This window comes from Sebastes fasciatus, chromosome 14 (genome assembly GCF_043250625.1).
Source record: "Sebastes fasciatus isolate fSebFas1 chromosome 14, fSebFas1.pri, whole genome shotgun sequence".
NCBI lineage: Eukaryota > Metazoa > Chordata > Actinopteri > Perciformes > Sebastidae > Sebastes > Sebastes fasciatus.
Window position 1 is genome coordinate 23,444,788 of NC_133808.1, and position 13,843 is coordinate 23,458,630.

The 13,843-nt window shown below is 39.9% G+C and overlaps 1 protein-coding gene across 3 annotated transcripts in view; it reads left to right on the plus strand.

Annotated features, from left to right (window-relative positions):
* thsd7ba (thrombospondin, type I, domain containing 7Ba) overlaps positions 1–13,843 on the plus strand; it is a 225,895-nt gene that overhangs the window by 61,566 nt on the left and 150,486 nt on the right. For all 3 annotated transcript variants that reach the window (XM_074659769.1, XM_074659768.1, XM_074659770.1), the window contains one exon: positions 1,551–1,727. In XM_074659769.1, coding sequence (XP_074515870.1) covers positions 1,568–1,727 — 160 coding nt within the window. In that variant the 5' untranslated portion in view covers positions 1,551–1,567. The remainder of the gene's footprint in view (positions 1–1,550; positions 1,728–13,843) is intronic.

Here is a 13,843-nt window from a genome sequence, read left to right on the forward strand (position 1 = left end):
CCAAGTGCTACGGTGCAGCAAAATTAGTTTTTGGAAAATGAAGCACCGCAGTCATGAACGCCATAACATCAGTCTCTCAAAGCAACAGGTGGTACAACTCCATATTCATTAATAATTTTGCTGTTGGTGCAACACTATGGAAGCTCTGAGAGGCAAGTGAGGAAAAACAATTCTGGTGATCCAAGTCTGATCTAGGCTTGCAACTAATGATTATTTTCATTGTTGAATAATCTGTTGATTATTTTCTTGATTAATCGATTAGTTCTTTGGTCTATAAAATATAAGAAAACGGTGAAAAAGCTTCCCAAGATGACGTCCTCAAATGTTTCATTTTGTCCACAACTCAAAGATAGTTGATTGTCATAGAGGAGTAAAGAAATCAGGAAATATTCTCATTTAAGAAGCTGGAATCAGAGAATTATTTATTTTTTTTTTCTTAAAAAAATTACTCAAACTGATTAATCGATTATCAAAATAGTTGGCGATTATCTTAATAGTTGACAACTGATCAATTAAACGATTAATCGTTGCAGCTCTAGGCTGATCTAAATAGTTTTCTCACCTGTTTATGACTTCAGAACCGGTGAAAAAGCGGTTTTGCCAGAATAATCTTTCTAAGTTTGTTATTGTTTTCTCATCTGTGAAAACGGGTGAAAAAACTTTTTTTTTGTCAGGGTCATCAGTTGGTGTTTGTTGTTGTAATTCTCATTCTCAAACACCTTGTGTTTAGAGTGCATGGAGAAAAAAATTGAGAATTTCTTTGTCATCTGCTAATACCTTTTTTTTTTTTACTTTTTTCACAGATGAAAATTTCTTTTAAAAATGATCCTGGCAAAAGTTTTTGTTTTTACCTGACAAAAAGTGTTCCCCATCTGTTTCACAGATTAAAAAAAAACATTAAGAAATTTAGAAAGATTATCCCAGAAAAAACTGTTTTCACTTTTTCTTGAGTCATAAAAACTATTTAGATCAGACTTAGAAAATGGATCACCAGATCTTTTTTTTTTTCTCACTTGCCTCCCAGGGCTACTGTACAACACAATTAGAGGCCTAGTGAATCCAGCACTAATCCCTAACACTCCTAGGACATGAATCACAGTAGCAGGAGAGATAGGAATAAATGAGCTGCAATAAAAAGGTACTAATACCCCGTATTACTCTAAGCTTATACTCCAAGCATCCCCTTCCTGCAATACATGTGTCCACTTCTACCTTGGGAGTCTGAGATTCTCAAGCCTCTCTGACTAATTATGCTTGGTCTATGTGGGAGGAGAAGTAGCCATGGTATCACTCTCATATGCATGATTAAAACAAATGTGAAAGAGAAAAACTGTGGTTCATGTGCGAAAGACTGTTATGCAGTTTGGAAGGTGACACTGAAAGTCGTGTTTCTAGGCTGCAGGTTTCAGTGGGACAGAGTGTCTGACACCTTCTCCACTTTCCCCATTTTTGAAGAGCTTACACACAGTCTCTTCCCCTTGTGTCTCCGGCCCACGGCTCTCTCCATTTTTATGAGTGGCTTACTGATGAATTTCATGTTCTTCCCACAGGAGTAAGAGAGGAAGCAATGGGCTGGACTATGACTCTAAAAGATGACTTTGGGGTCATTGCCTGGACGCGGCGAGCTGGGAACCACCTCAGCCTCTTCCTCCTCTTGTCTCTCTTTTCCTTCTCAGTCCAGTCAGACATTGTGTTTCCTAAGGACCATCACTTCTCATGGAAAGCAGGTAAAATGTTTAATTCTTCTTTTTATTTGCTATAAATGTGTTGTAAATGCCCCCTTTTTTGACTATTCAAATCATAGACTGTATATAAGAAGTGGACGTAGTCACCGTGACGTCACCCATTAGTTTGTGGATTGCCGTTTTGAAGCCTTGAGTATGTCATTTTGGTCGTCAACATCTTGTTTTTTTGCAACCAGAAGTGACATGAGAGGATGGAGCTAAGTACAACCGAACGCTGAATAAGACATTTTCAAAAGGCCAAAAAGGTTATAACAAATTTTTATGAACTGAAAACACACAGTGAAAAGGTTAAAGTCGTAAGATGAAAACACGGACAACGCCGTGGTAGCGACCTGTCAATCACAAGGTGGCCCCGCCCTAAAGCATACCCTGCTTTATGGTCTATTTGACTCTAGATGGGACCATAATTTACAAAATGAACATCATGCTGTGTTGAAGAAGACTTGAAACTAGCAATTGAGACCATAAATTCATGTCTACAATGTTTACTGAGGTAATAAATCAATTGAGAAGTAGAGTTGTTCCGATAGCTATCGGAAATGCGTCCGATACTGCCCAGAATTCGGGATCAGGTATCGTCGAGTACGCCAGTCTATGCTCTGATCTAATACCATAATTTATTAAACCAGGAAAAAATCAACTTGTTTAACCTGAAATCATTTCCTTTTCTTTGTTATTTGTTTATGTTTTACAAAGGATTTAGACAGAATAGAAAATAGCAGCGAGCACGTCTCTAAATCTTGAACAGTATCGGGTGCCAGGTAGTGGTAAGAACAGAAGAAACAAATCACCGGCACTCACAGATAAAGAATCTTTTTTAGTTTATTCTGGGCAAACAAATGACCGCGTTTCAGCTATAAGCCATCATCAGCACGATCACTCAAGACGTAATGCTAGTTTAAATATTTCAGGTGAGACACAGACACCAATCAGGAAAGGGACTACATTATTACATAACAGGAATCATCTGTGGATGCACCGCCTGGAGTGGCTTTTGCCATGTGGGCTTTCAAGATATAAATATTTCTTTCATTGTATTGCTTGTTGTCTCTGACTGTTTTGGCCACACCTCCGTTGTTGCGAGAGGATGTGTCCAGGCAGTGCACAGATGATTCCTATTATGTAATCATGTAGTCTCTTTCCTGATTGGTGTCTGTGTCTCACCTGAAATATTTAAACTGGCATTACGTCTTGAGTGATCACGCTGATGACGGTTTATAGCTGAAACGCGTTCGTTTGTTTACAAATGATTTAACCTGAGCCACGCCATACAACAAAGATAGTCATCATATCACACGCATACATGGTTAGTAGTAAACAGCTATTGAATAATAATAATAATAACCATATATATTTGTATCATGCTTGTATCGGCCGATACCGCAAGTACAGGTATCGGAATCGATATCGGGAAGGAAACAATGGTATCGGAACATCTCTAGTGAAAAGTAGGGTCATTTTCTCATAGACTTCTATAGAATCGGCCTTCTTTTTGCAACCAGAGGAGTCGACCCCTGCTGGCAATTAGAAAGAGTGCATGTTTAAGGTACTTCAGCATTGGCTTCACTTCTCAGACCCGGAGGTTGCCCCCTGATTCAACTGCAAAAATCCAAGTTTTTCATCTATGGAGCAAAATTACTGCAAGTGGTGAGTTTTAATTCCACACATCGAGTTCATTTAGCTGCTGATCATTTACCAAGGTTGCTCAGAAGGTATTATAAAATTGATATATATATATATATATATATATATATATATTTTTACCATTCAAGTGCAAGGACAACAAGACAAGATCTCTCTGAACTGGTTCATACAGTACAGTATAGTTGGATATGCTGCATGTGTGAGCACACACACCAGTATACAGACCGTATACACACACACCAGAGTCAGACAGTCATTACTACTTCTCATTATAGGAGAAAAATACTACATTCATTTTCAGTGCAACCATTTCTGCAGGGGAAGTAATCCTCCTCTTTCTCACACACATTGTTGGGGAGCATAAACCTCAAGCTGCTATTGGACGTCATCAAGCCAAAGGGCCCTTACGCCGGGGCAGTTAGCATAATAATACCTCCGTTCTGACGGACTATCCAGCTCCGGCCCCGTGGTGACAAGCGGGGCTTCGATTGTTACCATAATGATGTGTATGCTGTGGATACGTGACAAGGTTAATGAGACATCGGTGCACAGTAAATAATCATGTCCTGGTGTGTTCTGCTGTGGATTTATAGCCCCAGTTATTGTCTGGTTGACATGTTTTCAATGAACAGCATGCTGCATACAGTATATGTATTGTTCTGTGAATGTTGAATCTAAATATGTTGATTTTATATGAATGCCTTCATAGTATGTGCATCCATGCAATATTTTATGAACACACATTTATCGTATTTGCGAGAGAATCACGTTTGGATAACTGTATTGAAAGCTGACGTCACTTCTCTTTTGAAGACAAGTCGAGGTAATCTCACCTTTCATCCTTCACTCGCTTAACAAATATAATTGAAGACGCATCTCCGGAGCAGCTTGAGGAGGAAAACTTGGCCTTCCCACACAAAACGCCCCACTTGCTGTGCGATTAGCACTTTAATTTCTCACTCTGCGGTCGGGTAATGACACTGCCCAAGTGATAAAGAACATTGATTAATTTCTCTTGAAGGAGCGTATGTTCAAAAGGGGATGTAACCGGGACACGAGTGAGGATTTGAACACCCTCGCAGGGCTAAGATGGCTTACGAGTTGTCGCTTGAGTTGAGTCGTTGCTTGAAAAGAAAACCACTTTCGTAACAAGAAAGGAGAAATCTCTAACTTAGCATGCCCCACCTCTGAATATATCCACCTCCTGGTGACTGTTTGACGCTAGGGAAAAGCGAGGGACTGTGTATCACAGGGCTTTGAAACTTCAGTTGCAGAACAGTCAGTTGTACAATAAACTATGTCGCGTTACAGAACAAGGACACGTTTGCTATAGTTTGGTTTGAATGAGCAAACATTCCTCGGGGCCACACACACACGTGTGTCTCAGCAGCTCCAGGCTTTACATCACAAGCCTGATTGTTACGTCCGTGTTGGCAAATATTGATTTAACTTCCCCCATATCCACCGTGCACATAATATAGTTGAATACTTCATTTGGCTGACAAGCTCCCTTTTTAATTTTGGGACTTGTCAACGTAGGAAAGATGCGCTCTAAATTATGCACAGCCACCCTATTGTGCGTTTGGTGTGTCTATCTAGGCCAGCAGCATTGTGGGGTAAGTCTTTTGTGTGAGCCAGTTCCCAGAGCTGTGGCTAAGCCGGGAGTCTCTGGCTCAAACGGAGAGCTGGAGCCATTTAAGCTTGACCTTCATCAGTGTCTTGGAGAGGCAGAATGGAGCGCTGAAACACTGCGCCTAATGGGGCTATTATTTAACTCTTTAAAGTGACTGTTCAGAGACAAACACTTTCAAACAACCACACTTGCCCTTTTTAACAGCGGAGTATATGTTTACCATTAACTCGCAGCACACTAGAGAATACTCTAAGATGGTAATAAGAGTTAAAACCAACATGCAAGCGTGTGAGGCTCTTTGTTCAACTACAGAAGGTAGCAATCAGTGATCTATATATTATTTCTGATATCAAACTGCGTGAGGAAAATGCCATAGGAGGTAATCGCACATGATAAGGACTGGATGTTCCCTCTGCTGTCGACTGGTGCAGCACAGTGTGATTTGCATTGCTCTCTGTGTGTGTTTTACTTCATTACATTAGTGTTGTAGCACTGCTACAGATTGCATATAACTAGTTTATGTTGTGTATGAAATTGATTTTACAATATAATGGCAGACGAGTGAAAGTTTGCAGTCTGTAGCTTTTTGCCTTTTAAATTTTGTTTTTGAAATTCAAGGGATCACATACAGACCTGTTAGCTTCAGAATGCTGATATCCCCCCAAAAGGGAGCGTTCAAATTGGATTTATTTTGACTTCCATAAGCATCTGCATTTAAACACGACAGCAAGACGCCGCGCTCATCCAGTGTCAGCTTTAGTCTACTGAAGAAGAAGTAAGATCCTCTCTCTCAGGTTTTCATTTGGCATCTTTGAAATGAGTGTAAATTCTCTGTAGAAAGTCTTTTTAAAATGCTTTAACAAACAGGAAAAGAGCTGTTTTTATTCTTAGATACATCCCAGGTGAGGCATCAAAGCATCTCTCTAAAACAGAAAAAAACACCTTTTATTTAAGTTCTTATTTTCCCGTATTTGTCGAGGGAATCCAACTAGTTTGGGATCTCTGAGGAGAAAAAAATGTATATTCCAACATCATTTTAACAATACATTTGAGACTGAGTACAGTATTAAGACCGCAGTAAGCACTATGATTAAAATAATGCTCTTGTTTAGTGACTATGTATTTTAAAGATACTGTATGTAACAATTTGATTTAATTGATTTATTGCCATTGTGTGAACAGATTGTAATGTAACTTAAAAACTGAGACCTTCCAAGACTTTCTCGGTTGCCTATAAGAGCCTGCAGAATGATTTCTATGCAAAGGTCTCAGGATGGTTTTGCATCGTAACGTTAGCTGATGAAGTAATATGCAAAATGGCAAGCTAGTTAGTATCATGGATATTGGACATTACAGATAGTAAAGGTGATATACAGTGTGATTGTAATGTCAGGTCACTCTTTTGGCCAGTGCCCAGGATGATCGCTCGAGCCGACGTAGTGCGAGCAACAGGATGCTGACTGCAGTTCACTTAACGGCCACCGGTGTCATTAATAACAAGGATTTTCTGAAAGTTACATATAGTACCTTTAACATTATTCACTTGTTTCATTCATATTTCTTCCATTTTTGGCTATAAAAATGACATTATTTGTGTATGTTTTGATAAATCCCGCAGTGTTCTCTGGAGGGTTGAATAATTAAGCTGTCTGTTCATCTAAATTATGTGGAAACTTTCAGCTATAAGAATCAGCTGAGGGGCAATGATTTTCAAAAGATTGAGAAATCAATAAAGGTTTTCCTTTAATGAGAGGGATCTCCTCAGCTCCTGCTGGATTATTAAAGAGTTTTTTACGGGGCTGAAGCTCCAGGACCTGCGTGGTCTTACAGTCTTGTGACTGCGAGAAAAAATAACTTCATGTGTGGAGTGATAGAGTCAGGCAACATTTACATTTCATTTCAGTGTCTGAGTGTATTTATTTGCAATCTCACCACACTGTTGCGCCATCAAAGCTGAAATCAAACATCAGTGCTGCAGTGAGCCTCTGTTGTTTCTGAAAAATAAGCTCAAAAGAGGCTGTGTGCTGGCATCCAGTCTACCAGGATTTCACATTTAACCAAATTGAACTGAATAATTTACAGAGGGCTTTTTCACTTTAACAGTGACAAAAGAAAAAAGGAAATCACATTAAGCAAATGCATTTTTTTTTTAGCCAGTTAGCATCACAGCAAAGGTAAATGCACCGCCCTGTCAGCTACTTTCACAGTCAAAGAATTGTTTTATTAAAGGAGTCAAAGTTTGTCCTGACAGTGTGTGCTGGAGGAACAATCCCCAGATCCAACAGGCTCCTTCCTCTTGGGAGCATGAATAGTAATTGTTATGTACAGCATGGGCCAGGAAAAGTCTTCATTCAAAATTTTAGACTTTGAATGAGACAACAGAGAATACACACAGACTATAAATGATAACCGTAGGTGTGGTGTGACCAGTGCTATAGTTATCGCAGATGTTATCAGCTGTAAATGACAAATGACCAGTGGTGGAAGAAGTACTCAGCTCCTTTACTTAAGTAGAAATACGACAGTCTAAAATACTTTACATTACAAGTACATTCAAAATGTTACTTAAATAGAAGTACAGAAGTATTTTCAGAAAAATGTACTTAAAGTATCAAAAGTAAAAGTACTCATTATGAAGAAGGGCGTCTTTCACAGTGTTATATTATTATATAATATTATAATATTCTGTTTATATCAGCAACAAATACATGCAAGAGTATTTTAATGTTGTAGTTCCTCAATATTGAGCCAATTTGAGATACTTTGTATCCTACTAGGTAGATTAGTAGTATAGTACCGCATCAAGTTTACGTTTTCGCAATTATCTCAAACGGCTTGGCTTGGACAGGTTGGCTTTTTGAAACTTCTAGGAATAATCTTTCTTGAGGTTTGTGTGTTATCTTGCTCACATTTCTGTCACTAAATCCGAGATGATTCTTGTCTCAAATAGTTAATAATTTAATGATTTAATTAATAATGATAGCTAACAGTGTTGCAGCAGGCCTCAAAAGTTTGTATCCCTCGTCAACGACCCCCATAGCTCAGTGGACAGATAAGACGTTATATGGGTTTTTTAGAATATCAATTCTCCAGTGAGTTATCTTGCCTCCAGCTAAAATCTTGAATTATAAAGTGTTGTGGTGTGTGGACTAGCATCGTTGCTAGAAATCACCTCTCGCCTAGTGACTTCTCAGATCCAGCTGGAATAGCTATAACCCCTTTTTGCTGAAATGTGTTGGAGATGGCATGTTTGTTAACTTTTTGGAAGGTACTTTCTCAGAACTCACTTTTTTATTTTAATGTAATCCCAACGATGACTGCTGCCAGGTGATTTGTCCTGTGGGCTCTGCAGTTGTCAGCAGTTTGACAACAGCTGTGTATCAAAGTGGGATTTCTTGTGCTGCTGCGTACTGTATAGGGAGCTTTAAAGGTAAATAAGCAATGATTCACTCAGGGCAGAAAACTGCTGCTGCTGCTCTCTATGCTACAAAACTTCTGTAACACGCCAATCAGTGATGTCACAGCATCGCGTGACGAGCATTTGACAAACAAATTAAAGGGTAACTTTGGTATTTTTCAACCTGGACCCTATTTTCCCATGATTTTGTGTCTAAGTGACCAATCGGGACACCAATTTCTGAAATTGGTCCAGTATTGAGGGATAACACTATAACTGGCAGCCCAGAGGTTAAGTAATCTTACGTCCACTAAAAGTGCTTGTTTTTGCCACTGACAGGCTCAGATTGTTATTATAAGTGTCTGACAACATTATGGAAAGGACCCTACAGAGAAATAAAATGTTTTCTTGACCTTTCGCTTGATCCGGTCTGCTTGTTTTCATGTCCAAGTCAAGGAGAAGTCTCATTGTGAAATCTGAATATCCGTATACTCAAATAAATACCAGCGGCCATCGAATTCAAAGACCTCATCCACATTGACGAAATCATCTAAATATAAAAATCTTTAGTTAACACTAAGCTATGCTTTCTGTACTCCAACACAACAAACTCTGCCAGGCTGGCACTCGCAGTTCCACCAAGGATGTATACCACTATTCCACCGTTGTCTTCCGGCAACACGTCACCTCACCAGCTCGCCAGATTTCAGAACGACACTTCTTCTTGAGCGAGACTCTTTCCATAATGTTGTCAGACACTAATAATAACAATCGGAGCCTGTCTTGGCAAAAACAAGCACTTTTAGTGGACATAAATGAAGGTGCCAGCTTGCCCCAATAGCACCACATTGCAGCCCTTGAGCAGCTGCCGTCTACAGTGCTCTCCCTCAATACTGGACCAATTTCAGAAATTGGTGTCACTATTAATCAGTTAGTTGCAAAAACATGAGAAAATATGATCCAGGTTGAAAAATATCGAAGTTACCCTTTACCAAAAACAAATGGAGCTGCAATTTCAAGTTCAAGATGTTAGCGGTAAGTTCCATTATGTGAGTGCGTTCATGGAATTGGCAAATAAGCCACAACATGTTTTATTTTGACTGCAACCACACATCGTGATTTCAGTGTTGTGAAAAATGTGTGTGATAAGATAAACATGCGAAAATACCATCCAAACAAATTTTGCAGGAGATAAGGGCAGCTGCTGTGTTTTCAAAGTATTAAATCATAAGCTTTTCTTCCTTTCGGTACAGATATGATAAATCCAGACATGTTTAGGCTCACCACAAATACGGGAAGCAAGGGGAAACATTAACTTCTGTCAATAGTAAAAGAATATACAGTATATCATTTGGAAGCTAGCTGGCCATTCACATGTATGTACATCAAAGAGTCACCTGGGTTTTCTTTAACGGTATCACTGTCCAAAGCCAACAGCTTCAGTTTGAGCCCAGGGCTTCTGAGGAGGTTTCTAGTCAAGCTTTTATTTCCTCTCTCACAACCGTTTGAGGTGACACATGCACACACTTGATTTAAATGTTTTCTTCCGGATTTTTGTAAACACTGTAAAGCTTTCAAGATGTTTCTCTTGTTCTGTTCATTCACCATCAATTATGTAGCTCGGCAGTACAATTCAGTAAATTCCTGCAAATGTGCACAAATGCTGTCTCATTAAAATTTTAAATAATAAAAAAAAAAAATGTGGTTTGCTTTCTGCCTTCCCGCAGATCTCCCTTGGGTGGGCTAAATCTAGTACAGCAAGTAAGCCTGATTAGGATCAAGGTGAATAAAATTCAGAGTTGACTATTGATCTGAGGCTCCAATTAGATATTCTACATCTCAAGCTTTTTTAAAACCCATCCGCTCTGTGTTTTTCAAATAGAGCCACGGGCTTACCATCGACAGTAAACACAAACAGTGAAAAGTGAATGACAAATGGAGGCTCGGCTTTGTTTTATTTAAAGTCGATCATCATTGGAAGCCCCATATTTATGGTAGTAAACTGAGTATGCGGGCTATCAAAGCGACCTTGACGGAATTTGACGCGTCTCTTCAAAAAGCCCCTTTACATTGATTATTCAATTGAGATCTCATTTTGAACTCGTGTCCCTCCTTCTGACTGGCAGCGAGCTGATTGAGGCTGTCATAAAAGCTGGCGGCTTGTCTCACGAGAGCCACAAGGCACGAGATTCCTAGCAGTCAGATCCTTAATCCCATGAGAATATTCTCACAGAAGAGTTAGCTTTCAGAGCCGCTCTCCTCTCAGAAGTCTCTTTCAGGCAGCACAGGGGTTTTCACATGAGCCCTCATACAAAACGTTCCAATTCTGACCAAATCTCCCACAGTCAAATTTTTCCATTAGAGGCTTGAAGGAGGAATAGGGAAAGACACACGGCCGTGACGAAGTAATTATCCAGAGTCCCATAGCTGCTGGGAATATCCAGCCTGAGGTGCCATTGTGTAAATGATGGGAATCAAAGACAGAAGGTCATCTCATTACTGAATGACTCCTGCAGGTTCAATTAATACTAATATTGAAATACATAATAGGCATCTCTTGAGCTTCTAATTTTTGATTAATAAATCCCCATGTGTGCAGAATGGTGTCATTAATACATCGTTCTCAAATTAATATAGATAGTATGATGGCTGGTGAAAAATTCAACGTGAATTTTTACATTTTTGTTGGTTATTTTTGTCCACGTTTTTCATGAAGAAACAAACACAGGCGTGTTCAGATGCTTCTCAGTGGTGTCTAGCTGTGTGCAGCATCAACCATCCTGTCCAACACTTTAAAAATGGATCATGCAAAGATCCTGTTTAAATCGATCTAAAATAGAAACCGTAATAGCTAAAGCATTCATTCTTTTTGCAGCGGAAAGCTACGGCTTCCGTCTTTCACGTTATCTCGTTGTATGCTCGTGATGATGTCATTACGAACGTAAATAAACTATCAAAACACCTTTGCGATCGATCTGCTCGATGTGTCAAAAACTAAACTATGTGCATAGTTCAAATAACTTATGGAGTGTTGTGAAATATTTTGTTCATGTTTCTACTTAGAAATCTTTTGGATCAATATGTTTTGTGTGTTTATTTTGTAACGCTTTATGAAAAAAACATGGCAGGTGTTTGTATTTTTCTTAATTTATGACACAGCTTCAATACTTTCATCAATTATTATGGTTTATTGACTTAAGGCCCAGACACCCCAAGCTGACATCAAAGAACTAGCGCCCAAAAAGTTGCATTTTAACAAACTGCAAAGTGCAAACTGTTAAAGTAATTGGGCAGTTAGCACAGACATTCTGCGCCTGCATGAGAGGAAATAGCTCTCCCTACCAGCAGGCCGCTGTAGTCTGTATTCGTCATTCAAAAAGGGAAACTGGAAGACCGAGGATTGCGGATATATAAGCCGTTGTTATGATACGTACATGAAATAAAGTGCCGTTTGCCGACCATTTTCACACCTTTCTCACTCACCATCATCCCAGATGTCCATGTTGTTGTGAAAATATCCGTATATTGGAGGATGAAAAATAAGAAGAGCCTCCTGTGTGTGCCGTCTTGACTTTACTCGTTGGCTTGCTTTCCTCACTTCTGTTTCTCTTTTCGTGCACTGATTCGCTCAAGCTGAACAGCCAATCAGAGTGATTTCTCTCACCGACGAGCTCCACCGCCGATTCGACATGCTGAATCGACCCAAAAGCTTCTGACACAGGTAGACTAGAGCCGACGGTGCGAGACACACCGAAAAACAAGGCCGACAGACGCTCACGACGGCCCCAAACTGTCCGACGACCGACCGTCGGCTTGGTGTGTCAGGACCTTTACATAACCTCTTCGCTTAGGTTGTACAGATTTTAGAGATTTGAAGATACTCCGGGAAATGACATCACAATAAGCAAAGATACCAATGTAGACACTGGCGGACCATTTCTATAGCAGACTTTAAAAGGATAAAAATAGTCTCTGTAGTATAGCTGACTGCACAAGGACAGTAATTCTTGCAGATACCTTGAAACAAAAACTCAACCCAACTAGTTATTTAGAATGAATTTTAGGAATACAGTTGTACCTCCCAAGCAAAAAAAAAAGTCACAATACTGAAATTTGATGAGTCAACAGCTTCAGTTCCTTTAATGCAAATGAGATGAAACCTGCTGACAGGAGCTTCTCCTGTTCCGCTGCTGCAAACTGGCCCAAGTGCAAAGATTTCAGTAAATCAGCAGCGAGGAGAGCCAGGCAGGAGCATGTCCTGCTCTTTGATGCCTTTACTAGTAGATGGGAATATTGAGTTTTGAAGCTGATGCGAATGACCTTGTACTTTGTGGGTTATGCATGTCTGTGCGAAGGTCATGCACATAAAAAAAGAACCGTAAAAGTAATTTGCCCCTGCGTGGAACGGACGGACAAAGCATCCGACACCCTCTGCTGCACACTACAAAATAAATTAAGCCTCAGTGTCACACGGCATTATTACTCCATCATTCTGCTCCTCATTTTTGTCGGGGCTCTTAATACGCTCTATAAATGCTCTCTAGTGAGGGAGCTTCATTGTAATTCCAGTTCATAAAAAAAGGCTATTTGCTGCTTTAACAAAACATGACACGCCTGTTGTAATTACAATAGTTTTAATGAGATGAACTCCTCTTTGCTTTATAAAAAAAATAACTGTTAGCCTGAAGGTCTCAGCCACACTGAGTCAGTGAGAGTCCAGGGAGAAGCTGCAGAATATACAGGAGGAGCTAAAAGCTAAAAAATGACCAAAAAAAACCCCTCTTTTGTGTTCATCTTCTTCATCAAGCAGTTTCCTTGACAAGCAGTTCTCCACGCTGGAGTGCTCGGTCTTTGTCAGCACAACCGCTTGTACCCCCCTACTGCAGACGGAGCTGGAAGTAAATAGGTCAGCTGATAAGATTTCTCATTTCTTCTTGCGAGTCCCACTCTATTTCTATCACTATGTCCCCCTTTGTTTGATAATTAATGACATGATATTTGTTTCCCGCGGTGGATGTTTCACTCCACTTAAAAGATCTCCTCAGAAAAATGGAGGACGGGGACTCCTTACTGATGCACTACACCAAAGTCAGAGGAAAAGGAAAATGGTAATAATGTTCTCTGTGTGTGAACAGCAGCCTCTGCAGAGACCCGTTAAAATAGCCGACTCTGTTTACTGTGTGTTTGACCCGGTGGGGAACACGCTGGAGAGACAGCGGGGTGAAATCAAATGGATTTTATTCTTACCTGAGAAAAACTCCCATATGAGTCATTTTGTGATTGCGGAGCACTGTCTATCAAGAGTGCTTGTTTTAGTCTACCCTTTGATCAACTGCTGTGCTGAAACAAACTAGTCAGAACAGAGGATGTACAAGCGGAGAGTGGAAGATAGAGAGAGGAGAGGGGCTGTGAGGACAACACGGG